The following is a 25,655-nucleotide window of genomic DNA, read 5'->3' on the forward strand; positions in this document are numbered from 1 at the left end:
ACTTTTACGTGTTTGGACATTAATATTGAAGAGATAATTCAAATTTTGAAGGATATAAAAATCTATTAATATTACGGGAATATTTTATAGAACCAACATTTAGCGTGAAATATTCGTGCTTTTATAATAATATAAATATAAATATAGATTATGATTTTATCTTTAGACAATCTTCCCAATTTTAACTCTCTTATCCTTCACACACATAGAGTAGGGAGAAATCTCGCCGTCGCAGAAGCATCCTGACCACACCAAAACAGTGTGGAGCCATTTCTGAGTGTGACCTCTTGACTTGACTCGCTTGTAGGATTTGGCTGTACAACACTAGCATTTCATTATTCTTAAGAGTCTAATACGTAGTATTATTCTTTTCTTATTACTAGGGAGACATGGAACGGGAAGGAGAAGTGAATTATAGTGAAAAACAAAGACGCAACAATTTTGTTAAAAGCTCCCACCTGTATACCATTTGATTATATGCCTTAATTTTCTGACTAATCCCTAGTGGCAATTTGAAGTGTTCATTTCCGATATTTCTCAAAGAAATGGAACTCAAAACGGTGTTAGAGATTTAGCTTATTTGGCCAAACTTCTTTTGGTCATTTTTTTTTTTTTGGCCAAAAATGCTTTTCCTCCAAAATAAGTGTTTGGCCAAGCTTTTAGAATGAAAAAAATATTTTTGATTAAAAGCAGAAAAATGTAATTTCTTCATGAAATCACTTTTGAGAAAAATACATTTAAAAATATTTTTCAAAAGTTTTGTCAAACGTTAATTGTTGCTCAAAAATGTTTTTCAAATTACTTAGTCAAACACAAATTGTTTCTCCGAAAAAATACGCTGATTTTGAAAGCTTTTCAAACGGGTTACTTATTAGTTATGCATTCAAGCTAGTTAGTGTATGTGATTGGCAACCTTGTCCAATTACTCCCAAGTTTGACTTTTCCACACAAATGAATATATGTGGAGTAGGTCAGTCTCCCAAGCCAAGACTAGCTTGTTTGCTAATTGGCAATTATGGGGATAAAGAAAATTCAAGGCCCCAACACGGAAACATGGCATTTCTATCTCCATCACTAATAAATGGGTAAACGGCAATGACTTCCTCTTCCTCTAGGAACTTCCTTGCTACTTTCTCATGAAGGACCAATAATTATTACTATATGTCTTTTTAATATTTTTGTATACTCCTTAAAAAGCCTTAACCATACGGAATACTGTCTCATCTACCTTAGATGTCTCACTTGATTAGCACTACACTGATTGGAACTTTATAGGTACATTAGAGAAATGTAATACTAAATGACTTGTCATCTTTCTGTTCTAATATTCTCTCTTCAAAATGGTTACTCTCTTGGACTTGGAAATAGGAAAAGAAAAGAAGCACACTAGACAAATGTTTAATCATCTTTTTGCAATATTATTCATCGTCATCTTTCTGCAAACATGCAATGCTAGGAAGAGCAAACACTATTGTGTCCCTTCTGCCTGTGGCCACATCCATAACATAAGCTTCCCTTTTCGCTTAAACACCGATCCACAATATTGCGGTTTTCCACTATATGAATTAGCTTGTGAAAGTAACCAAACCATTATATCCAAGACCATTATATCCAAGAAGTGGTATGTGCAAGCCATCAATTATGGTAACAACACAATTCACCTTGTAGATCCATCTTTACAAACACAAGATATGTGCTCTCTAATACCTCTTCATCTTACATTCGACCAATACAATACTAATATCTTTCACTCATATTATTATCCTGATGGAGTAACAGAGCCTATTTTCATGTTCAACTGTCCATTTGCTATAAACACGACCACCTCTACATTTCTGGAAATTACTGGCTGCAAATTAAGCACACACACTTACTTAAAGATTGGAGAAATGAATGCATCTCAAGTCAGTGATGGATGCAGAGTGGAACTTGTAGCGCTAACCTCTTGGCCTAACATTAAACATAACAACAACATTTCTCTTTCTGATTTTCATCAAGCAATCATCTATGGGTTTGAGCTTCAATATTCTCTGGGAGAAAGGCTTGGTAAGGACTACTTGTTTGTTTACTTATTCATCTATACTATATTAAAAGCACGAAGGCCCTTAGCGAAATGTCGTTCGCTTTTTTACCCTTTTAAAATAATGTTCACACTAGACAAAATAGTCTTTCCATTATTTTCCTAATATTTAGAAATATTATTTAATTATTTTCTTATATTTAGGAATAAAGATTTAATTAGTTTCCTACTATTTAGGAATAGTCATTTAATTAATTCCCTATTATTTAGGAGTAATCATTTAATTATTTCCGAATATTTATAACTTTTATGTTTTAATACCTTTATGTTCTAGAATTTCAAGTACATTGAATTTACACTATGAAAGTTTTGTTCATGTTCAAGTTCATTCATACGTTGGAGTATCAAATTTCTCTTTTTAGGTTTAGAAGGGCCTTTTTTAGTTAATAAAATTTTGACATATTATTCACACGCAACTCAATTTGACATGTTATTCAAATTTCAAGTTCATTCATACGTTGTACTCCTTTTAGGTTTAGAAAAAAACAAAACACTTTAAACTTCTTTTTGATTTAGGAGTATTTATTTTTTGATAATATTTTCTTTGTCTATTTGAATTATATACAATTAAACCTTATTTGAATTATATAAGCGACTACTTCTATTAAAGAAACAACGATTTCATATTTTATTATCAAAACTTTGTGTTGTTCGGGTATTGAGCAAAAAGATTTGTATTAGTAGTTGAATTTTGAATTTACGTATTTGTATTAGTAGTTGAATTTATTCACAAGCTAATTTGAATTTTGCATTCACGTATATTATTTTTAAAAGTTTGTTCTTATTAATACGAGGGCCATGCGCTATATTAAAAATATGAAGCCGCTTAGCAAAATATTGTTAGTCTTTTTTACATTTTAAAAATAAGAGGGTGTTTGGTTAAGCTTATAAGCTGGTCAAACTGGCTTATAAGCACTTTTTGGCTTATCTACGCGTTTGGTAAAATTAAAAGTGCTTATAAGCCAAAAATAAGTCAAAAGCCATAAGTTGGTCTCCCCCGACTTATCAAATTTCAGCTTATAAGCACTTTAAGTTTGACCAAAATATTTACTATTATATCCCTAAAATACTTCTTTTTAAAACAAAACTCTTCGTATACCCAGTTCTTCAGGTGCATATTATTAATTTCAGCACTTTTATCCAAACACATAACTGCTTATTTTTTAAATTAGTTTCAGAACTTAAAAGTGCTTTTCAGCACCTAATGCTTATTAGCTACTCTAAATCAGCTAAGCCAAACGGGCTCTAAGTTTCATACTAGACAAATTAGTCATTTAATGCTTTCCTAATATTCAGGAGTAATTTTTTCCTTATTTTAACTACTTTGTAAGAATTTCTATATAAGATTTTAAAAGTTTAGTATTTTACCTAAAAAAAATTCTTATTTGGACTTTGTAATATAAATATAATATTTTTTAAAAATTTAGATGGGAGAGCATTCTCGCCTATATTCCTCAATGAAGTATCTATTTTTTTAAATAACTCTTATGTAGTTATTTCTAATTTTGAAGCTTAATTTGGTAGATTTTAGTGTTCCCTAATAAGGATGCAATATCAAGAAAATAAAAGACTATGAAAAATAGGCAAAGTTATTTCTGACAAGAAAAATGCCACAAAAAATGATTCTTCGGCCTTTTGTCATTATATTTTAAATTTTTAACCACATAAGAACAAATTTTTCCCTCTATTTTTCTTTCATATAACCTATTCACGGTTAGTAAAACTCAATTTACAAGTGTTTTTTAAAAATTTGATTGATATTTATTCATAACTATTCTTGAAATTTGATTTTGTAAGTGTTTCGACAATATTTTTTAGATAATATCTATTATTAGGTTTACAAATTGGAGTTATTTTCATAAATTAATTTGTAAGTGTTTCTTTAAATTGAAAGCTTAACTGATAATTTATATTTTTTCTTGCTTGGATTTTTGAAGACACTGTACCTCTTTCATCTTTATTTCATTACTCAAATAATTTATAATAAAATATTTATATAATTTTTACTATTTTATACTTATTGAGATAGGATACACGCGCAACGCGCGTACACTTAGACTAGTTTAAATAATAATATATTCTCCTTAATTAACAACATTCTCTTCATCCTCCATATGATATTTAAGGAATTATCAAAAAGAAGGATTCACCACAATTTTAATTTCTTCATGTCTTTGCAGATGTTACTCAACGGAAATGGATTCTCTGTGAGGACTCAAACTTTTTATCTTTCTCTATATATATTTATTCTACATGGACTTTCAGTTTAAATCTGCTAATTCTTGGGGATTAATCTAACCAGGGGCCGTGATGCTAGTAGCTTTTTTCACAAGTAAGCTCTTGTCCCTATAGCAAGCTATTTATCAGGCCGGACAGAGATCAGCATTTCATTAATCTTTTATATATCAATTGATTTGTCAGAATAATTCTCATATCTACACCATTAGGTTAAAGTGACCTACAGCAACATATAACTATCTATAATGAACCTAATTTTGTAGCCAAGAAAAGAAAGTACATAACCAACTGTAATGGTTTGAAGATACAAAAGTAAGAAGCTCAAATTAGCCTGCATACAAAAAGATACTATATATTAATTTTGATAATCTGTGATTCAAATTAATGCTCTTACATAACCTTACTTTAAATGGCCTCTCTGACATATTTATGCATGTATATGCCAGGAAAAAGACTAAATTAGACAAAAACAAAACAAATTATCAGAACAATATCGAATTTTGTTAAATTTAGTAAAGCTTTTAATTGCAATCTTCATGAAAATAATTTTCTTCAAAATCTTCAAATTTCAAAACAGTTTAGAGATGGCTGTTATTATCTGCAAACTGTAAGAAGTTCAATAGTCAAGATTATATTAAAGCGTCAGTATAATTATTCAGAATTTTCCAACAACTAATCCTCTCTATGTTTTGTTGGCTTAAGTAGAAGTAAATTTTGTATGACTTCACAACCCTGCAGTGTATTTGGGAGCAAGATTTGTGATCGGCCTACCCATCATAATTGTATTTCTGATGTTCAAATTCAAAAGGAGGCATTTGTCCATGTATGATATGATTGAAGGCTTTCTGCAGACACAAAACAATTTCATGCCAATCAGATATAATTACTCCCACATAAAGAGAATGACCAGAGGGTTCAAAGAGAAATTAGGTGAGGGAGGTTTTGGCAAAGTATATAAAGGAAAACTTCGCAGTGGTAGGGATGTAGCAGTGAAAATGTTGAGCAAGCCTAAAGCTGGTGGCGGCCAAGATTTCATGAATGAAATAGCTACCATTGGAAGGATTCATCATGTGAATGTAGTTGGACTCGTGGGGTATTGTGTTGAGACAACAGAGCGCGCTCTTGTATACGATTTCATGCCCAATGGATCACTTGATAAGTACATCGCCAGTCAAGAAGGAAGCCCTGTGTTAAGTTGGCAGAGGAAGTATGAAATTGTTGTTGGAGTGGCTCGAGGAATTGAGTATTTGCATCGAGGCTGTGACATACGAATTTTGCACTTTGACATCAAGCCTCACAACATTCTTTTGGATGAGAATTTCATCCCAAAGATTTCTGACTTTGGACTTGCTAAACAATATCCAACGGATAATAGCATTGTGACTCTTACAGCTGCTCGTGGAACGATTGGATATGTAGCTCCAGAGTTGATCAGCAGAAGCATTGGAGCAATATCTTATAAAGCTGATGTTTACAGCTTTGGAATGCTACTAATGGAAATGTTGGACTTGAAGAGAAATGTAGTTGCAAATGAAGAAAACTCTAGCCAATATTTTCCATCTTGGATTTATGATAAGTTCAAAAGGGGGAAGGAAATTGTGGTGGATGAAGAAGCAAATGAAGATGAAAAGAAGATAAGTAGAAAGATGACTATAGTTGCGTTATGGTGCATACAAACAAATCCGGTACAGCGCCCTACAATGAGTGAAGTAATAGAAATGCTTGAAGGTGAAGTTGAAGTGTTACAACTACCTCCTCAGCCTCTTCAATCTCAACCAATTGCTCCATTGTTTCATCAGATGGAAAGTTCCATTACATTTTCGTCTGATTCAATGGCTTTGTTAGAAAATGCTGCTGATAAACCTGTTGAACTAGACACATATTATGATTGATTCATAGTTAATGTAATGTTTCTTGTAAAATGACATTCAATGAAGTTTGTTGTACTAATTATGACAGGGTAGTTGCCAATCACATTCTTGTTGCAGTAAATGACTCCCCACTTCCACGCAGAAATTTCCATCACTTTCTCCTTTTGCTGGTGCATTGTCTAGTCCATTACCTGATGCACATGACAAAGTTATATTAAGTATATGACCTTTATATGAAGCGGGGAGAATTACATATTCGGATAGATGAAGAACGGGATGCTACATTAATTGTGAGAAAGCTAGCTATTGTTGGACTTTGGTGTATTCAGTGGCATCCAACTGATAGGCCTTGCCCAAAGATTGCGGTGGATGGTACCTAGTAAGTACTCCTCCGTCCTTAATCAGATCTGGTTTCAAGCCCCAAGAATTGAGTCGCCTTTGGATAGGTAGATATAGGGATGGGTGTTTGGGCAATTCGGATTGGATATGAAAATTTCGGTTTGGATTTTCATTTTTTAAAATGAAGAAATGACAATCCAAATCCAATCCAAATAAACTCGGATTGGATCGGATATTTTAAGCTCGGTTTTGGATTAATCGGTTTGGGCTTATAAGTTGAGGTTTTTTTTTTTTTTACAAAAATGAATATCCAAATGAAGTACTTATCTTAAATTGTCTGAAAGTTTTCTCATTATCACTGCAATCATCCAAATATAGCATTCAAGTAATGAAATTATTATCAAGAAAATGCAACAGAGACATTAATACAGCCGATAAGAAGTAGCAATAGTAAAACCATGTCCAAATGAAACTATTCTGACATTAACTTGGTAACTAATATTGAATATATGAGATAATATCTAATGGGTAGGGGAATGAACTTATTATTATTGGCATATCATCCAATAATAATGGACTAAATATAAATTATAAAAAATTCGGATTTCAGATATCCAAAAATCCGAAGTACCAACTCCAATATCCAACCCCAAATCCAAAAATTGTAAAAATTAAATCCAAAATTCAATCCGTAATCCGAAAATCCAAATTTAAAATCCAAAAAATTCGGATTTCAATTTGGATTTCGGGTTTGCCCAAACTATGCTCACCCCTAGGTGGATATAATGGATCAACACTTCTACTGTCAGACTTTCAGTTCTCGTTAATGGAAGCCCCGGAGGCTACTTTAAGTCTCAAAGAGGCCTAAGACAAGGAAACCCTCTCTCTCTCCTCATCTTTTTGTGATTGTCATGGAAGCCCTAAGCTCAATGCTTACAAGAGAGCTGAAGAATTGCTTCTTTCAGCCGCAAAAAAGAGGAAAAAACAGAGTCTTTGTCTAAGAAATGCGTTGAAAAAAGGACAAATGTATAAAACCTTTCAACGAGATCTAGGTCAGCAAATTGATTCATACGAATGGAACCTTCTAAAGCACAAAGCTGCATGTGCTTTGCAGACAAGGGAAAAGAATTTATAGTTCTTCAGCTCTGTGAAGAAACTTACCATATTTATTTACGAGCAAACAACCCATGCAGGGAACCAGCTGTACCACGTCGTCTTCCCTATGATACAATAATAGAAGCACTGGCTTGAGAGATAAAGTTGCTGCAATATTAGCTACAATAATACAAGTATGATTACAGACCTTTTCACTGTTAAATAGGTCCTCGGCAATAGCTTCCATTTGTTTTCTCTTTTTCTCTTCTTTAATCGATTCAGCAACATCTTCATTCTTATACTCAGATTCTCTGCCATCAAGATCACGGATCAACATTGAAGGAATATGATATGAAATGAAGACTATAAACAAACCAGAGATAGACTTAGCTGCTTACTGATATGGATACTTGGCGAACGGAATGAAGATTTCAAAGCTATTCGGAGATGGAGCACTTGTCTACAAAATTAAGTCATGAGAACAGCAAATATTGACATCTAAAGTATAGCACCATAATCATATCCATTGACCAAAGAAGTAGAGGAACCAAACCTAAAGTGAAGATGCATCAATTTAGAATTGCAATTCATAGATAAAACTTATTGTAATTTAAAGAAGCAATACAGTTACAGCGAACTGCAGAAAGCAATTTTTTTATAAGGACCCTCAGAAAGCCGTCTTATGTCTACAAACTGATATGCTTCCTGGAGTTACAATCAAATCAAACCTAGGATTTCACTGGACACAGCTGCATATTAGACAAGCAAAATGGACACATGGAACTAATTCGTTTGGATATCACTGCAACTCTTGCAAAAGTGAATTGCCAAAGATCTTCATCGTAGCCAATATTAAATTCATCACTGATTTAGAAAGTTAATATGACATGATCAAGCTGAAATTGCTAGCTAAACTCCGATATGAATATATTTCACATAAGACAGTGCAATAGATACTAACCTTACGGAAGCGCTTAAAATTTGTAACTCCACCATTTATTGAAGAGACTGGTGACGACATGATAGAATCTCGAACAATTAAATCTTGGCTATATATGATGTCCAACTTCCCATTTTCCGGCTCATCAGTTTTATCTTTTTTTGCCACTGTATTATCAGTTTTGACTCCAAAGCGCCTGATGTAACCACTTTCAGGGTCATGAGTGGTAGCATCACCATGTTTAACAGGTTTTGTTGAACTGGGAGATGTGTCCCTCTTGGATCCCTTATCCCCAGGTATAACTATTTGGACAGAACACTTATCTTCGTTATAATTTTCAACAGATTCTAGTTTGTGTGCAGAAGTTGTTGCCTTGCTGTCATACTCTAGAGCTTCTACTGAACAGACAGCAGCAGCAATGTGATCTGATTTCATACTTTCTGTTTCTGCATCTGAATCTGCAACCACTGTCTCATCCGTGGAGCATGAAGATGTAATGAGCACTGCAGAGGACAATTATTTAGTTTGCATGAGATAAATTTGGCAGAAAACATATATTCATAAATATGGATTCTGCTCAGGTACTCCTTGAAGCCAGAACAGTAAAATAAGCTATTCACGCGTTAAAAACATCTCACAGTTCTGTTCTACAGGCAATTTTCTTTTTGTAAGAAACTTCTTGAATCCATTCTTAGCAAGTGATATAAAGCAGGGTTTTTGCGAATAATAAATCTATAAAAAGCTTATTGTGATAGGGAAAACTGTTGTTTTCTGTTTATTATGTCCAGGCTTAAAGTCATCACCAGCTGCAAGATCAATGTCCAATTACAATGCTTATTAGTGGCGAGTTTCTAGCTAGCTAAAGGGGATTGGTCCGCCGCAGTAATAATGAATCCCCCCCTAGTCAAAAATTTACTCAAGCAGTTTGAAACAAGGTGGCGCACGATTTTATGAAAAGTTTCATTGCACGATTAGTCGACCTTATCAACCAGTTTAAAGCCACACTTAAACCTCTTGGCTAGTCTAACCAGCAATTTTTATTTGCTTTTGCACAACAGTAGGCACAGTGATAAAAGGACATGATCCTTGACCACCTCAAATGATGATGAGGTTATACCACAGGCCAAACTAGTCAATGGTTCATAATATGTTTAACAAGCTTCAAAATGATGATCCTCTGTCAAGTTAGTGATCAACACCTGAGCATGTAATTTGTAAATTCAATAAGATCATGCTTTGCTGTCTGAATCTGCTGGTCAAAGTTTTAAACCAAAAATTAGGGGGGAAAGGGGTTGGGAAGGAGGGACGAGAACATGAGTCAAAAAGAGAGGCAAGAATGGAGAGAATACTGAATAGATATTTCTGTAAATAGAAAGCTGATTGACATGGTGGATGCAAAGAAAAGACTAAATCTTAAACATAACTATACTCACCTGGTGGAGTTGTGATTAGAGAAGGATCCAGATATCCAGATAGAACTGCAGAAACCAGATCTACCTCACTCACCCAAGGCAAAGAACTATGGTTAGGAAAACACTTAGAGCTGCTTGATCTTGCAGGAACTACACACACCACACGGTCATCTCCATTTTGCTCCAAGGCCTAAAAGTTAAATGAAATGTGCTAGTAAGTTCACACATTAATACGTACAATCATCTGTGGGTCAATAGTATGTACCTTGCATGCAAAACCATTAGCATAGTCTCAATAGTTTGCACCTTGAATGCCGAAAGGACGAGCACCCATGGAAACCCCACCCCACAGAAAGGGAAAAAGGAAAAAGGAAGAGGAGTTGAAAGTTGGAATCACTCAAGAAAATGGAAATGTAAAGATCGACATTGTTACTCTTATGATTCAACTCAACCATGACTCATGCAGTATATTTGGAGTTGTATGAATCAAAAATCTTATCCGTCTGTGTCTAATCCTCCCACTATAGACCATCTTCTCCTTATAGCAAAACCTCTTCTGTCTTCTTTTTTTTTTTTTGAGAAAGAGCAAAAACTCTTCTCTTTTATGCCTTCACTTCTTAACTTGGTGTCATTCCATGTTAAGAGAGTTTCTCCCTCTCCAAAAATTAATTACTGAAACAAATTTCGGTCTATGTTTGCTTTAGTAAGTCATTAGGTTTGACTTAATGAAGCAAAAAACAAAGGAACTGCCCACACAGGAAGTGAGGCTGCCGCAGTTAACTATCCAAAACCTTGTTGTCAGGGTTTCTGTTATTGAGGTGTTACTCTTTAAGCACCTTTGTGAATTGCTATTACCTTTTTCTTTTATCCACAAAGGATCTCCAGTCCAATCAAGCAAAAATTTTACCACCACTTTGCTTATTGATGAAGACACCTTTATACACTGAACTCAAAGTAAGTATACTTTCTAGTACAAGTACAAAGAGTGCCACGAGTCCTATAACAAAAAGGGAAAAGGACAACAAGGATGCTCTTAAGTGAGTGACGGTTTTTAAAATGCTTGCTCAGGCCTTTTGTATCTTCAAAATATTCGCCGTTCTCCCCCCTCCCGACAAGCATTTCCGATTTATGAACTTGACCCCCCTTATCCATTAAGAAAGACACCATTCACGAGGCTGTGCCATCTACCTTTTCTCAAACATGGTCAGAGTTACCAAATTATTTTAATCTTAAGGGGTGAGTTATCTAGAAGATGCAGATAGGAAGACCAAGGAATCAGGGGAAGGAGGAACAGGTGACAATAACATAGGACATTAGGACAGACCATGTTTGCAGAAGAAACATTGGCACCCCCAACTTCCAACAAGGACTGCAACCTGCCCTCAAATTTATACTGCAAGGAAAAGGGAATAAATGATCTTAGTCGAGCACAAATATCTAAGTAATTCTCAATCAAGTTCATCTTGCACGACTTGCTTGATGTAATAGCAAAGTGGCAGAGAAGCTGAATAAAGGCAAAGGTTATAAAATTTTCAGATGACAAAGAAAATCAAAACTTGCAGCATTACTTCTGACCTCCAACTGAACTTCTTATGATGCATAACTATAGCACAACAAATATCTACAAAAACTATAGACGACTCTGAACTGAACCCACAAGACAGAAACTGGAATACTGGAAGAATGAAGGACACGATCACCTTAGCTTCTGGTTCCAGCAAAAACGTATATCCTTTCAAACAACACTCTCGAGACTGAGGATCTACCACTTTGACTGACACTCCTTCCAGCATCAAGTTTGGTGCATGACTGAGTAACACAAGCACAGCTAATATTGTTAGCATACAAAAGAGAATAGCATTTTAGACCAGCAAGGCATACTGTAATTAATCTTAATGCAGTACTTACGATGTGCAGCTTGGAATATCGGTGCAAATATTTTTTCCTGCAATTAGCTGAAATTCATAGTAAACCAATTAGAAAATGATCTCAGATCTAAAGTTCAGTTCTATCATAGAGGAAAAAAAACTTCTTCGACGTTTGACATTGGGCTTGATGCTACGAAATGAAGAGTTAAGGGCTAAGTTGACTTTTAGTTCTTTTCTGAATGAGTAAAGAGCATCCATTTCAATAACTCGGAAAAGGAAGTGAAATGACAAAAAGTACAAAGATGTATGTCCGTTTCCCCCTTCAAAGAATCTTTGGCTTCTCTTCCATATAACCCATATAATGCATAATCCATAACCCGTATAATGAATAAAGATAAAAAAAATAAAAATAAAATATTTCAGACCACATTTGTGCTTCTTGTCGTTTTAGATCCCTTTTCAAAAGGTAGGGAGCCATAAAATCCAAGAAGACATTTATATCATGTACGCTTTTTAAGCTGCATCAGAAAGCTGAAACTGTAAACTAAAAGTATTTCAAGCTACGTAGGGATTCTTAATTCCTTCAAAGAATCTTTGGCTTCTCTTCCATATAACCCACATTATGCATAAAGATATTATTTCTGACCATACTTGTCTTTTCTCGGTTTCCTTCCTTTCTAACGAATAGCAAAATAGTATGGCAAGTAACTAAACTAGAATTTTCAATGAGGTAAGGGGAAAAGAGGATTATCTGATATTATTGAACATAACAGAAAGAAATGTGTGATGCTATTATATCACTCAAATGATGGAGTCCCTGTATAATAACACCCCAGTATTTACATTGGGTACCACTGGAACATTGAATAACTATCCGAAGTCTTCAGAGTAACGGGAAAGGAGAAAGATCTGATATAAATCATAATTATTAGGTAAGAAAAGTACAGGTTATCATGATAAAGTTAAATCATATTCCTCACATTAGTAAATCTGTGTGTAAGGATTGCTACACGGCCTACAAATGGACAGTATCACAACTGTATACTACAATTTTGTGTGTGTAGATATCAGCAACTACATATGCAAACTAGACATGTTTCAACAACAACAACAAACCCAGTGTATTCCCACGGTGTGGGGTCTGGGGAGGATAGTGTGTATGCAGACCTTAATCCTACCTACCTTGTGAAGGTAGAGAGGCCGAGTCCGGAAGACCCTCGGCTCAAGAAAACTATTTCTCAGCAGTTTTGAAAAAGAAAAGCAATAGTGAAGAATCCATGTTGAGATTAATGAAAACAAGAAAAACTAGACATGTTTGCTCGCAGATTGTACTTGCAAAAATTTTAGGTGATTATATCAAGAATACCTCAACCCAACTATATTGAACCAAGGGTTTTCTAGCGGCAATAGCATCAACCAGATCTTCACTCAGTGGAAAGGAGTCATCTACAAGCACATGTGAGCAGTCCAAACTCCACTTTTTCGTTATACTGGCACCTGCAAGGAGATACATCCTGAATATGACATCCTCTGTGTGTATATATCCATATAGTGGAATGAGATGTACTGCGAGTTTTGAGATTATAATATAATGTAGGTATTCTCTCTATCTCATGTCCCTTGTGCTTTTGTAACTTTAGACTACTAAACATATGATAACAGCATTATAAAATGGATGAAAGTATTCAAGATACTTTCTGCTTTAGTAAGCACAAATTATATAGGTATTTATTTATTTTTTTAATATATAGGAATTTATTCTTTAGAATGTAACTATAACGAGTAGCAAATCTGGTCTCTAGGATTATCTAGATCATATTTTGGCACTCTTGCAGTTCTTGGTCCTCTTCACCACAGCAGCAATAGGAAATAGGAATAAAAATAATTTGTTGCTCTTCCGTCATTTGACCACAATTTGTGCCCCAAAGTCTAATATGATTCACAATTTCTGCACCAAAGTCTAATATGCCTCCACCGCATAGGAACAATGGTTTAACAATAGCAGAGGAAATAATCGATCAAAGACGCATCAAGAATTCAACAGATCACACTGGAAATATCATAAGCAGCCTGAAACACAAAAGTGCATAAACCACCTGAGCAAATATTTATGCATAGCAGACATAATGACCTTACCTATTGATGACACCTTTGTAGTAAGTTGTTTTGTCTTCGAATGCTTTGTGGAGCAAATGAAAAATATGAAGGGCACATAAGAGAATCTGTTCGACATACATCATCACATTAATATGTTTTTCAGTGGGGTTAATGCTCCACTAATAAGAGGTATTATAGGAGGTAAGAGTTACAACATGCAACTTCAATCACCTGTAAGTTGCATTACCAGTTCCAAATGAAACTAGATCCCCATCCTTAAGCATTGTTTCTCTATTTGGAAACTCATGAACTTTCTCCTTCAAGCCCAGATTCTTGTTGAGGAATGTTCCATACTTTGAGCAGTCTCTTATACGTACTTTAGATGAAATATCTGAGGGTTTCTTCAATGACTGATCCAAAGAACTCATTTCATCTATTATAATTTCTGCATGGATCCTTGAAACTCCTTTATCCTTGTTGACAATGACATCACATCCTGTGAAACAATACATTTAAAGGTAATACAGGTTACTTTTCAAACATAACACGTAAGGGTAATATTTGAAAAATATGCACTTTCAAGTGAGAGAAGGTTAGATGAAACAGTGCCTCTAAATCCAGCAAAATAGATGTAAATACTCTACAAACAATGGTACAATACCATGGATGACATACCGAGATTATGATGCTCAAAATATTACAGGTCAAGAAATTGCCAGACAAGAATTTTGAAATTGCCAGACAAGATTATCATCTCTCACAAAATTTTATCCTTCCATCACCTTTTGCTCAGCACTTGTCTCCGTTCCTTATGTGTATCAGCAGGGACTCCTAACAGTTTCCCATTTCTTTTGTTGATTTCTAAATTGAATTTCTAAATTCTCCATTGATATTCTATATTTCATATCACTAAGACAGCTTACGTATCTTGAGTATGTCATCTGGTGCTTCTTGATTCTTGCTCAATGTTTAGACTCGGAGAAAATCCACCACCACAAAGTCGTATTCCCAATTAAATTTCGATAGGTAAATATCCCTGTCTATTTATGACATTGGAATTATCCATTTATTAGTGTTCCGGTACTTTTCTCTCCTACTAGAAACACCGTGTCAGCTGGAAACAAGAAGTTACCAAAAGAAAATAGTTACATAATCAAGTCCAATGGTCCCCGTGAAGAAATGGACCTTCGGCCTAACTCAAACCCAAAAGTTAGCTCATGAAGGGAGGATTGCGCAAGACCATATAAGGAGATCACAACAAATTCCTTCAACCAATGTGGGACTTGACACTACCTCACACACCCAGGACTGGACAACTGGAGAGCGGATAACATAGCATGGGCCAACACTGAGAAACACAACAAACGGGACCGATGGATCTAGCTCTGATACCATGCGAAGAAATGGACCTTGTGCCTAACTCAACCCTAAAAAACTAGTTCATAAAGGGAGGATTGCCCGAGATCAGATAAGGACCCACAACTCATTCACTCAACCAAGTTCGGACTTGATATTCCCCTTCCAAACCTCACTATTGACATCAATCCAGAAAAAAGAACAATACTTAATTTGGGAGCTCTTGAATCCAGAAAGGAAAAAGTAGCTTCATTTCGACCATCAGTAGCAAAGCATTCGGAGAATTAATTCCATGCAAATATGCAGTCCTCTTTGAATTCACTCTTCTATAGACTACGTATATTACTTATTTTCTTATTGTTCTACATATCATTATATTTACTAAAATATTAGGATAAATAGTACTTAGTCATCCTGAGCATCTAATATCTCCATTAATCTGCTTTTATACATGGTAAGTAGACTGAACCATCAGAAAAACAATAAGTCAAAGCATGTCACATCACAACGTATGACACCTAACTCATATCATCAACAAGATTAATAAGAAAAGGAAGCAGTGAGGACAGCACAGAGTAACCAAGCTAAGAGTAGAAAGTATCACCTTGTAAGGGAGTAAATACTTCATATATCACTGATAAGCCCATTAGAAAAAACTTATGAGTACATAATTGAGAACGATTACCTTTTCGACCCACTTTATATGTTCCTTTATTGAAGATATAGTACTTATCTTCACCTGTCACATAAACAACGAGCAATGTATTCGTTCATCGACCATACAATAACTAATAAGATGATAAATCAGTAAGGATTCTAGGCTAAACTGAAACCAACAAATGTCATTAACAAAATTTGATCAACAAAAGCCATGAACAACTTGTTTCAACTTTCAACATTAGTAAACTAGCTCATGCAGGAAATGTTGCATTGCGACTATGATTAAAACAATTGATCATTTGACTATATCGATCTCTATATCCATCCTGCTCTATTTGATCACATTCATTCCAATACTATCTTTCTCATTTTTTACAATGATGGTGTCCAAGGCAACTTGTGCATAACAATTCTACTAGGTACCCGCTACCTTCCACCAATCATCTAACCTTAGACAGTTAGAAATAAATCATCTAACCTTTTTACCACTAGTGAGATTTGGAACCGATCACTCATTTTCATCTCAATTTATTGACCACTATTGCCAAACCCTTGGTACAATTTTCCTTTTAAGGAAAACATGGAGGTTCTCTAAAGCTAGTATTTCTATAAATCATCCTACACTAAAAAAACAAGTCTTTCTAGATAGAAAAAAGAGACTCTTGTCAAACGCCGAACCTAATGTAAGCATAATAACAGCAACTAAGACTTAATTTTAGTATCACTTTCTTTCTTTTTTTCCTTTTCTTATAATGATGGTAGTGTCCGAGCCAGCTTGCATGCATCTCGATTATTCCTGTGAGTAATTGCTACCTCCCACCAGCACAAGTACTCGGTAACTCAGTACACCAAGACTTAGGCAGATGGGAAGAAATCACCTATAACATCTTTTAGACCCCATGGTTTTCCTCACGCTTAAATTAACCACTAAGCCACATCCTTGGATGCTTTGCTTCCAATATGTTACTGTATTCTTAGCTAAACCTGTACTAATTTAGGGTCTCAGTCTTAATTAAAAAAAAAAAAGAATAATACAATATTACTCCTACAAATTCCTTAGTGTCATTGCTTTCTCGGTTACTAGGTAAAGTGCACCGCTATGGGAAAAGCAGATGATTTTAACATTCAATGCAATCATTTTAAAGGAAAGAATCTAAAAGTAGAGAGAAAGCTTGAGCAGAACCTGGAATTGGGTCAACAGGAAAAAGGCCCCAAACCATAGTCTTGATTTTTCCTTGTACACCAAAGACGACGTTCTAGTAACAGCAAAATGGGTGGTGCTTCAATGGTTCAACGCTGATCAGAAAAACAAGGAATCGGAAGTTGTATTTTGATACCAAGAAAGTTGTCGAAAGCCGTCGAGAATTGCTAGTCTTCGGCACCGGGAGATTGTCTGCGTAGAGAAAAAGGAAAATCGGAGAAATATTAAAGAATATTTCAAGAAAGTTTAGTGCCTTTGGTGGTAAAAGAAAAAGGTCATGTATTAATATGAAGAATGCCAGCGCAATAGTTCTTCAACTTCCAGTTTTAGAGCCCGTTTGGCTTAGCTGATTTAGAGCAATCCATAAGTATTAGGTGCTGAAAAATACTTTTAAGTGTTGAAATTGATTTAAAAAATAAGCAGTTACGTATTTGGATAAAAGTGTTGAAATTAATAATAAGCAGTTGAAGAACTGGGTATACGAAGAGTTTTATTTTTAAAAAAAAAAGTATTTTAGGGATAGAATAGTAAATATTTTGGTCAAACCTAAAGTGCTTATAAGCTGAAATTCGATAAGTTGGGGAAGACCAACTTATGACTTTTGGCTTATTTTTGGTTTATAAGCACTTAAATTATAAGCACTTTTAATTTTACCAAACGCGTAGATAAGCCAAAAAGTGCTTATAAGCCAGTTTGACCAGCTTATAAGCTTAACCAAACACCCTCTATACACTCTTCCAATAATTAATTTTTTTTTTTACAACTTTGATAATATTAGAGTTCAAATTTTGTATAATTATAAGCTTAGCCAAACACCCTCTTATACACTCTTTCGGTAATTAATTTTTTTTTTTTTACTACTTTGATAACTTTAGAGTTCAACTTTGCATAATTACTTTAGAGCATGTTTGGTCAAAATTTTGGGAGGCTCTTGAAAAAATTGAGGTGTTTGGCCAAAATGAAAAAAGTACTTTTGAGCAGCAACTAGAAGATGTTTTTTTGCTTTTGAATATAAGCTACAAATTCTAGCTCTAATTTATTTAAGACAAAAATAACCTTACAATAAATTTATATTTTTAAATTATCTTTATTAATATAACCTTTTTCTTTTCCTTTTCCTTTTCCTTTTCTTCTACCATAACTTTCTTCTACTTTTTATTTCAATGATATTTTTATTCTTTTTCTTATATTCTCCTTTGGAATATTCTCACAAGAGCAGATTTTTAATTTATATTAAATGATGTATTTTGATATATTTCAATTATCATACAAACAATAAATAGCACTAGATACTCATTGTTATTGCTTTGGAATAACTATATTTTATATTTTACTTTGGAGTAACTATATTGATTAGAATCTCTAATTTATATTTTAATTGAATTTATTTATAACAAAAAACTAAATTATTTCTCTTTTTTAAATAAAACTAATTGCAAACTAAGCATTTGTTGTCCTTTTCGTAGCTTGATACTTAAAAGTACTTTTTAAACATATTGGCCAAACAAATATGCTTGCAGCACTGCTCAAATGAATTTGCCAAATACAAGCTGGTATTTTACAAAAGTACTTTTTCAAAAAGCACTTTGGAACAAAATCACTTTTCAAAATAATTAATTTTGACAGCTTGGCCAAACGGTCTCTTTAGTCTCTTTATATATTTCAAGTGAATTTTAAAATTCTTCCGACATGATTTGGTTAGATAGATTAATTATACACGTAATTTAGGAGGAAAAAAAAGACACTTATATAGAAACTAAATATATAAATAAAATAATGAAATCACTTTTTACCAAATAATTTTATTTTATATCACATGAAAATTATGAAAAGTAGTATAAGCGTCAAAATGTGAATATAAAAATTAATATGTATTGAATATAAAAAAAAATATCAATTTTTTGGAACGAAAAGAGAGAGTGACAAAAATCAAAACAAAACCTGGGGGTGTAATCAAAATGGACTAGTTAATAAATGAACGAGTAAATGTCCGCCCAAATATTATTGAGAAATTTTCAAAAATCACTATATTTTAGTGGTTATTAGCTAGAGGTAGCTATCATTTACTATATTACTTCATATAGCTATGTTTTCAGGTTTTTTAAAGTGTACGGTGTATTTAAACTACTGTATTCATGAATACAGTAACATTTCTAGGCGTGAAACATGGAATTACAGCTAGACAGATTTTTGTATTCGACTGTATTTACGGAGTGAAACAGGGGATTACAACTGTTTTTAAACGGAAAGTGAATCAATTAACATAATAGACTCCTAATATAACTCAACAAACTCAATTATAACATACAAATTTTGTATTCCAGTTATAAAAAAGATTCTCAACCGAAAAACATCCCAATATAGCAATCTTCAAAGAAAATATGCTGAATATTTTTCCCAGCCGATAAATACAACAAAAACAGAGCAATTTGAATACATATATACATCTGAATACATAAATTATATTATATGAATACATTCATGGAATACAGCGAGACCGTGAATACAATGGAATACATGGAATACATCGAGATGCATTGAAATACAATGAAAAAAAGACAATGAATACAATGAAATACATGGAAATACAACGAGATACATTAAAATACATTGAAATATATTAACAGAATCCTCAAGTTGCTCAGTCCCAAACTCCGTCGTCTTTGTTCAAGAACAACCCTAATATCGTCTCGTCAAGAGGGTTGCGATTCTGACTCGAAATGTCATTGTTCCTGTTACCATAATATCCTCACATGCGCTTGGATATCTCATGTTGCAAAGCCCTAAGAAATATATGGGGGCTTGGCGGCGACGGCAGCAGTAGAATCTAAATTGAAGTTGCTTTTGGGTCAATTGTATATCCCATTTGAATAGAGACAAACGGTGAAACACTAGAGCTCATAATGTTTGTTTAGATTTGTTTCTCTTAGTTTCTGATGGCACAATATTTTCTGCTTTCGCCTGCTTTTCCAGTAAGGACTCCAATTTTGCCATCTTTATTATTGATTCTCCAAAATCCTTAGAAGAAAGTGAATGCAAAAAAATTCATGTTGACTACTCAAAAGAACGATCAATGGAGGAACTGATGAGAGAGAATCCATGAGTTTGTATTCATGGAAAAAACTGGCGTTGAGAGAGAGAGGGTTGAGAAAGAGAGAGCAGCGTATTTTATGAGAGAGAGGGCAACGTATTTTATGGCTTAAGGGTAGGAGGTGACCATAAATATATATTTGGCTATAAAAATCAAAAGGTAGCTATAGAGTATAATTTTTAAAAATAGTATTTATTTAAAATAACTAAGGTATCAACCTTTGCTGTGGGAAGTAAAAATTCCAATATTATTTGGATTGACATGGGCCGCACGATAGGCTAAAACAAGGGCCAGAGCTCAACTCTCAACTCTTATCAAATTTTTATTTCTTTGTCTATTTCCTTATTCTTTAATTACCAAACAAATTAATAAAAAATATTTATTTATTAAAAACAAATTAATAAAAAATATTTCTTTATTATACGGTATAGGCATATAAATTTTATTAAAATTAAATCCATAAAATAATTTGGATTATATTTTAAATTCAAGATATATTGGTCCAAATAAATACTATGGACTAATATAATTGAATTAATTATATTAGTCCAATATATATGGATTAAATAAATAAGTCTTAATCCATTGGGCTAGCCCATTTAATTAGGCTAAAGTGATGATGTTACATCCCGCATTTTCGTATATTAAAGTTTCGTCTTCAGTTAATTGACGTAGACTCGGGGATGAGATTTTCTTGAGATTATAAGCATTATGCTATTTCAAACACATGATGAGTAAATTCGTGAAGGAGAGAAGGTAAGCAAATAGAAAAAATGAATTTCGTCGAAGTTTGTCATTTTGGATAAAATACGGCCCGAACTAAAATATTCAGTATTTATGAACTAGTGTCATACAAGGTACTATATGACCATGATAGTAAGATGTATATGAGGTGTTAAAAGTGAGTAGTATTTTAAGTAATTTGAGATAATTCTTGATTATGTGGATAATTGGGTAATTATGGACTTTTAAGTGGGAGATTAACTTGTAAATGAAATTTTGTGGATAATTTTTGGAATTGTTAGGGGGGGGGGGACAAACCCATGTGTTATTTATGAGAATGTGGCAGCAAAAATCTTGTCAAGTGATAACTCTTATCCATAATTGGAAATGTGGCACATTCTAGTAATATATGGCTTAGTCTTAGTCACACCATTTTAAACACCCAAAACATATCTAATTCAAAAAGAGACCTTACATCAAATGGTTAGGCAATGGATATCTCACGCAAGAATTCAAGAGTTCATGCCAAAAGATTTCTTAAGCATCTTAGCAACGTGACTCTAATGAAGTTCGGTATAATCTTTCTCAAGAGTATCATACAGATTTTTCCCTACTTCGATCTTGCCATCACGAGTTTTGTCGCAATTGTAATATATTAGAAGGGTTGTCCAGAGAATCGGCTCAGGTATGTTAAGGTCATCCCTTCTTTCTTTTTGGCATGATCCAAAAAAATACAAATGAAACTAGCAAAATACACAAATTTCACAAATGACTCTATTCATAAAAATACTAGGGGTGTCTATATTCTTGATTCCCCTTGTGGATTATTATTATATCTTCTGTTCATGGGTCTCAGAAAAATACGTATTTGATAAAGTTTATCCGAAAGGCATATGAATTTTTATGGCATTCCGAGAAAATCTTATTAACGTATTTCTTATGCATTTCATGCATTTATACATGTACATTGACACGTGACCAGATGGCATTATATATATGTATATATGTATATTATATTTATATGGGATATGGGAAAAAGTTACGGTGTTATATACGCACCACCATCTGATCAGCTGGTATACGATGATTTTGCCTACAGTGGCTGAGATGATATGATGGGATGCCCTTAGAGGCCTGATGATGTTATGAAACATGTACCTATGCACGACATGACATTCATACGCATATGCATGACACTATAATTATTTCATGATTTATAGAGTTATCCAGACTTACAGGTTGAGTCATTTACTCTATATTTCTTCCACGTCTGTTATGCACTTATTTATGTGCCTTATATACTCGGTACATCATTCATACTAACGTCCCTTTTGCTTGGAGACGTTGCGTTTCATGCCCGCAGGTCCCGATAGATAGGTCGAGAGTCCTCCAAGTAGGCTATCAGCTCAGAGGAAGATGTTGGTGCGCTCCATTTGCTTCGGAGTTTCTTGTTTGGTTAGTATGATTTAGACGGGTATTGTTTGGTATGGCGGGACTCTGTCTCGGCCTTTATGAAAATTATGTATTCTTAGAGGCTTGTCGACATGTGTCATGTACGTAAAAGATTGTATGGTCTTGTCGGCCTATATTTAGTATACGAGTGATCTTTTAGTCTTACAGACCCGCAAGTCTCATGTATAAGTTGGTATTACATGTTTCATTCTAGTCATCATATGACACTCTTTCTGTCTCATTTACTTTTGATATCATGATACGAAAAGATACGTTATGTTGGTATTCGGCTGAGTAAGGTACCGGTGCCCGTCGCGGCCCAACAGTTTGGGTAGTGACAGATGAGCCCACTTCATTAAGCCCAAGATGTCATCTTCCTAGAGGCCCAATTTAGTGTCACGTGTTAAATGACGTGGAATGCCAAGTCAATCAAAAGATCCAATGGGATCATGCAACATGTCAAAATGATAAGGCATGCCAAATCAGATTAAAAGGCTAATGAAACCGCGCCACATGTGCAAGTGACATGTTCTGGCCAATCAAATGCGTCCTTGTCACTCTTCAATCCGATTGGTTGGAAATAGTTTATTCTTATCACAACTCTTTCATCCCACAACTATAAATAGGGGTCTTCATAACTCAAAAAAGGGACCAGAAGTTATAATAAGAAGCAAGAGAGAGTTCATGGATCAAACACCGCAAATTTCTATACAACTTTCAAGTTTCAAGCAATCAAATTCAAGTTTAAGAAATCAAGTTCAAGCTCAAGAACAAAGAACAAATCAAGATTCAAGGAGTACGAGTACAAATCAAAATTCGTATTAGTTGAATTCAAGATCATCGTTTGTGGCAACAACTACATATTCAAGATCAAGCTCAAAGGCCCTTGAATTTATTTACTATTGGAAAGAAGATTCAGATGATTCATAGAGATTGTACACTCAAATATTGAAATAAAATACTACGATTGTTGCAATATTTTTCGATCTTGATATTATTTTCTCGATGCAAATTTATTGTCTATAAATTCTGGGACGCCCAGTGGGACAATATCTATCTCTCATCTCTACTTTTCAATCACCAAAGTTCAAGAACATCGAAATGGCTTCACATAAAGTCTAGTTCAAATCAACTTCCATTAAGGTTGTTAATTCCAAGTTCTATGCTAATATCAAAAGTATACTCGATGTTACCTTTGAAAGCTTTGAGCCAGTTACATGGAGAAAAGCAAGTTCTTTGTGACAACAAGCACTCCAAGTGTCGTCCGTATCGACCCATGTTTTGAGATCTTCATCCTCAAAAGGAGTGAGATCTTCTGTAAGCACGACCTAAAAAGGGAACGACATCGCCGAAGTGATTGGAAAGGTTCTTGCCCAACTTAGTTTATCTAAGTCCAAAAACCCCTTCATGCAAACCGATGATGATGACTTGAGCGTTGGATATACTATAGCCTCCATTAGTGCGATCGCTGAGCTCTATCCCAATAATGACCTATATTATTCTTTATCCTCTACGTCGATCATGTAAGCAATGGTTATTGAAGCTTCTACCATAGAAGAACAACTTACAAATCTGACGAAAGCAGTTGAAAGCTTATCAAAGCGCATGCATGATCAAGACGCTAAACTTTTAAACTTAACAAAAAAATTGGATGGCATGGTAGAAGGAGAATCCATACAAACACTGTTAAATTTTCAAAGGTCACAACAAAAAGGAGACTCTTCAGAAAAGCAAGCAATGACAGCCAAGGAGATCCAAGTTTCCGTCGAAGGTCTCATTCTTATTGAGAAATTAAATGACTTCATCATGGAGGCTATCAAAGATAAGCCTGAGTTGTCGTCCAAATTATCTGTCACATATTCAAAGCCGTACACGCAAAGAATTGATAACTTGAAAATGCATGTTGATTATCAACCTCCTAAGTTGCAATAATTCGAAGGCAAGGGAAATCCAAAGCAACACGTAGCGCACTTTGTTGAAACTTGCAATAATGCTGGAATGTACGGTGAATCATTCTCTCAAAGGTAATGCATTCGATTTGTACACAGATATCGAACCTGATTCTATCAATAGTTGGGAGCAGTTGTAGCAAGAGTTTCTCAATTGTTTCTATAGCACAAAACGCATCGTAAGCATGATCGAACTTACAAACACTCATCAAGGAAAGGATGATCCAGTTATTGACTTCATCAACCGCTGGAGAAGCTTAAGCCTTAACTACAAAGATCGCCTTAGCGAAACTTTTGGCATCGAAATGTGCATTCAAGGCATGCATTGGAGTCTTCGCTATATCTTACAAGGCATAAAGCCCAAGACATTTGAAGAACTAGCAACTCGTGCACGTGATATGGAATTGAGTATGCCTACAAGTGGAGATCAAAGGTTTTCTGGCTTTGAGCCTTATTATTTAATAGAAGTAGAGGATACTGAGAATGGGGGCAAGTATTCATCCGAAGATGAAACTGAAGAGTCCATGCATGTTGCAATGCTCCTTGACCTGTTACATCTCGCATTTTCGTACATCAAAAGTTTCGTCTTCAGTTAATTGACGTAGACTCGGGGACGCGATCATCTTGACGCTAACATATTTACGCTATTTATAACAAGCGATAAATAAGTGTTACGAAGGATAAAGGGGTACACAAATTAAAGAAAACGAGTTTCGTTGAAAGTGGCAAATTTGGGATAAAATATGGGTCGAGCGATAATACCCGATAATTACGACTTAGTACCATGTAAGGTATCATATGACCACGGTAGTATAATGAATAAAGTATATTAAAAAAAATAAGTTGAATTTTAAGTAATTTGGGGCAATTTTTAAATTATGCGGGTAATTGATTAAATACCGGATAACGGGACATTACCTAGTTAACTAATAAGTGGGTAAAGATTAATAATCTTCACCCCGCTCCCCACGTGACAGTAGGCCACTATTCAAGCATATGACTCATTAGTCATATATGCTTAGTAGGCTAAAGAAACGTGTAAATCATTAAAGGAATTCTAAGAATGAGTCATTTTTAAAGGTTTGATTAACTTTAAAGAGTTTGGTTCATTTGGACAAAAATAGTAGTACATCCAAGTCTTGTTCATATGTCATTTCTTTTCAAAACATTTGAAGCAGAAGCAAGATTTCGTTTAAAAGAAAGCTTCATAGATCAGAAGCAATTTTCGTTCAAAATTTCAAAGGATCCAAAAGCACAATTTCTTTCAAAAATTCAAAGAAGCA

At 34.3% G+C, this 25,655-nt stretch overlaps 2 protein-coding genes across 3 annotated transcripts; one reads left to right on the forward strand and one right to left on the reverse strand.

The window, feature by feature from the left end:
• Positions 1-1,247: 1,247 nt before the first annotated feature.
• Positions 1,248-6,210, forward strand: LOC104231217 (cysteine-rich receptor-like protein kinase 44). The gene is made up of 4 exons (XM_009784170.2): positions 1,248-2,046; positions 4,261-4,287; positions 4,383-4,412; positions 5,057-6,210. The coding sequence occupies exons 1-4, from the start codon at positions 1,341-1,343 to the stop codon at positions 6,208-6,210; spliced, it is 1,917 nt and encodes a 638-aa protein (XP_009782472.1). The 5' UTR covers positions 1,248-1,340.
• On the reverse strand, positions 5,937-17,420 carry LOC104231218 (nibrin homolog). Of its 2 annotated transcripts, XM_009784172.2 has the most exons (14): positions 17,140-17,420; positions 15,982-16,035; positions 14,172-14,436; positions 13,980-14,065; positions 13,210-13,340; positions 11,884-11,930; positions 11,676-11,784; positions 11,300-11,368; positions 9,997-10,165; positions 8,585-9,066; positions 8,022-8,083; positions 7,832-7,934; positions 7,690-7,748; positions 5,937-6,380 (listed from the first exon to the last, which is right to left on the reverse strand). In XM_009784172.2, the coding sequence occupies exons 1-13, from the start codon at positions 17,174-17,176 to the stop codon at positions 7,695-7,697; spliced, it is 1,668 nt and encodes a 555-aa protein (XP_009782474.1). In that variant the 5' UTR covers positions 17,177-17,420; the 3' UTR covers positions 5,937-6,380; positions 7,690-7,694. The 2 variants fall into 2 exon arrangements, with proteins under 2 accessions (XP_009782474.1, XP_009782476.1); XM_009784174.2 differs by lacking the exon at positions 15,982-16,035.
• Positions 17,421-25,655: the final 8,235 nt, after the last annotated feature.

This window comes from Nicotiana sylvestris, chromosome 2, assembly GCF_000393655.2.
Source record: "Nicotiana sylvestris chromosome 2, ASM39365v2, whole genome shotgun sequence".
Classification (NCBI taxonomy): domain Eukaryota; kingdom Viridiplantae; phylum Streptophyta; class Magnoliopsida; order Solanales; family Solanaceae; genus Nicotiana; species Nicotiana sylvestris.

Excerpts from the sequence above, each read along its gene's own strand:
- LOC104231218 (XM_009784172.2), bottom strand. The coding sequence starts at position 17,176 with ATGGTTTGGGGCCTTTTTCCTGTTGACCCAATTCCAG. Across the intron at positions 14,437-15,981 it reads ATATAAAGTGGGTCGAAAAG|GATGTGATGTCATTGTCAAC; the intron begins GTAATCGTTCTC and ends ATTGTTTCACAG. Across the intron at positions 8,084-8,584 it reads ATTTTAAGCGCTTCCGTAAG|ACAAGTGCTCCATCTCCGAA; the intron begins GTTAGTATCTAT and ends TTAATTTTGTAG.
- LOC104231217 (XM_009784170.2), top strand. The coding sequence starts at position 1,341 with ATGGTTACTCTCTTGGACTTGGAAATAGGAAAAGAAAAGAAGCACACT. Across the intron at positions 2,047-4,260 it reads TTCTCTGGGAGAAAGGCTTG|ATGTTACTCAACGGAAATGG; the intron begins GTAAGGACTACT and ends ATGTCTTTGCAG. Across the intron at positions 4,288-4,382 it reads TCAACGGAAATGGATTCTCT|GGGCCGTGATGCTAGTAGCT; the intron begins GTGAGGACTCAA and ends TAATCTAACCAG.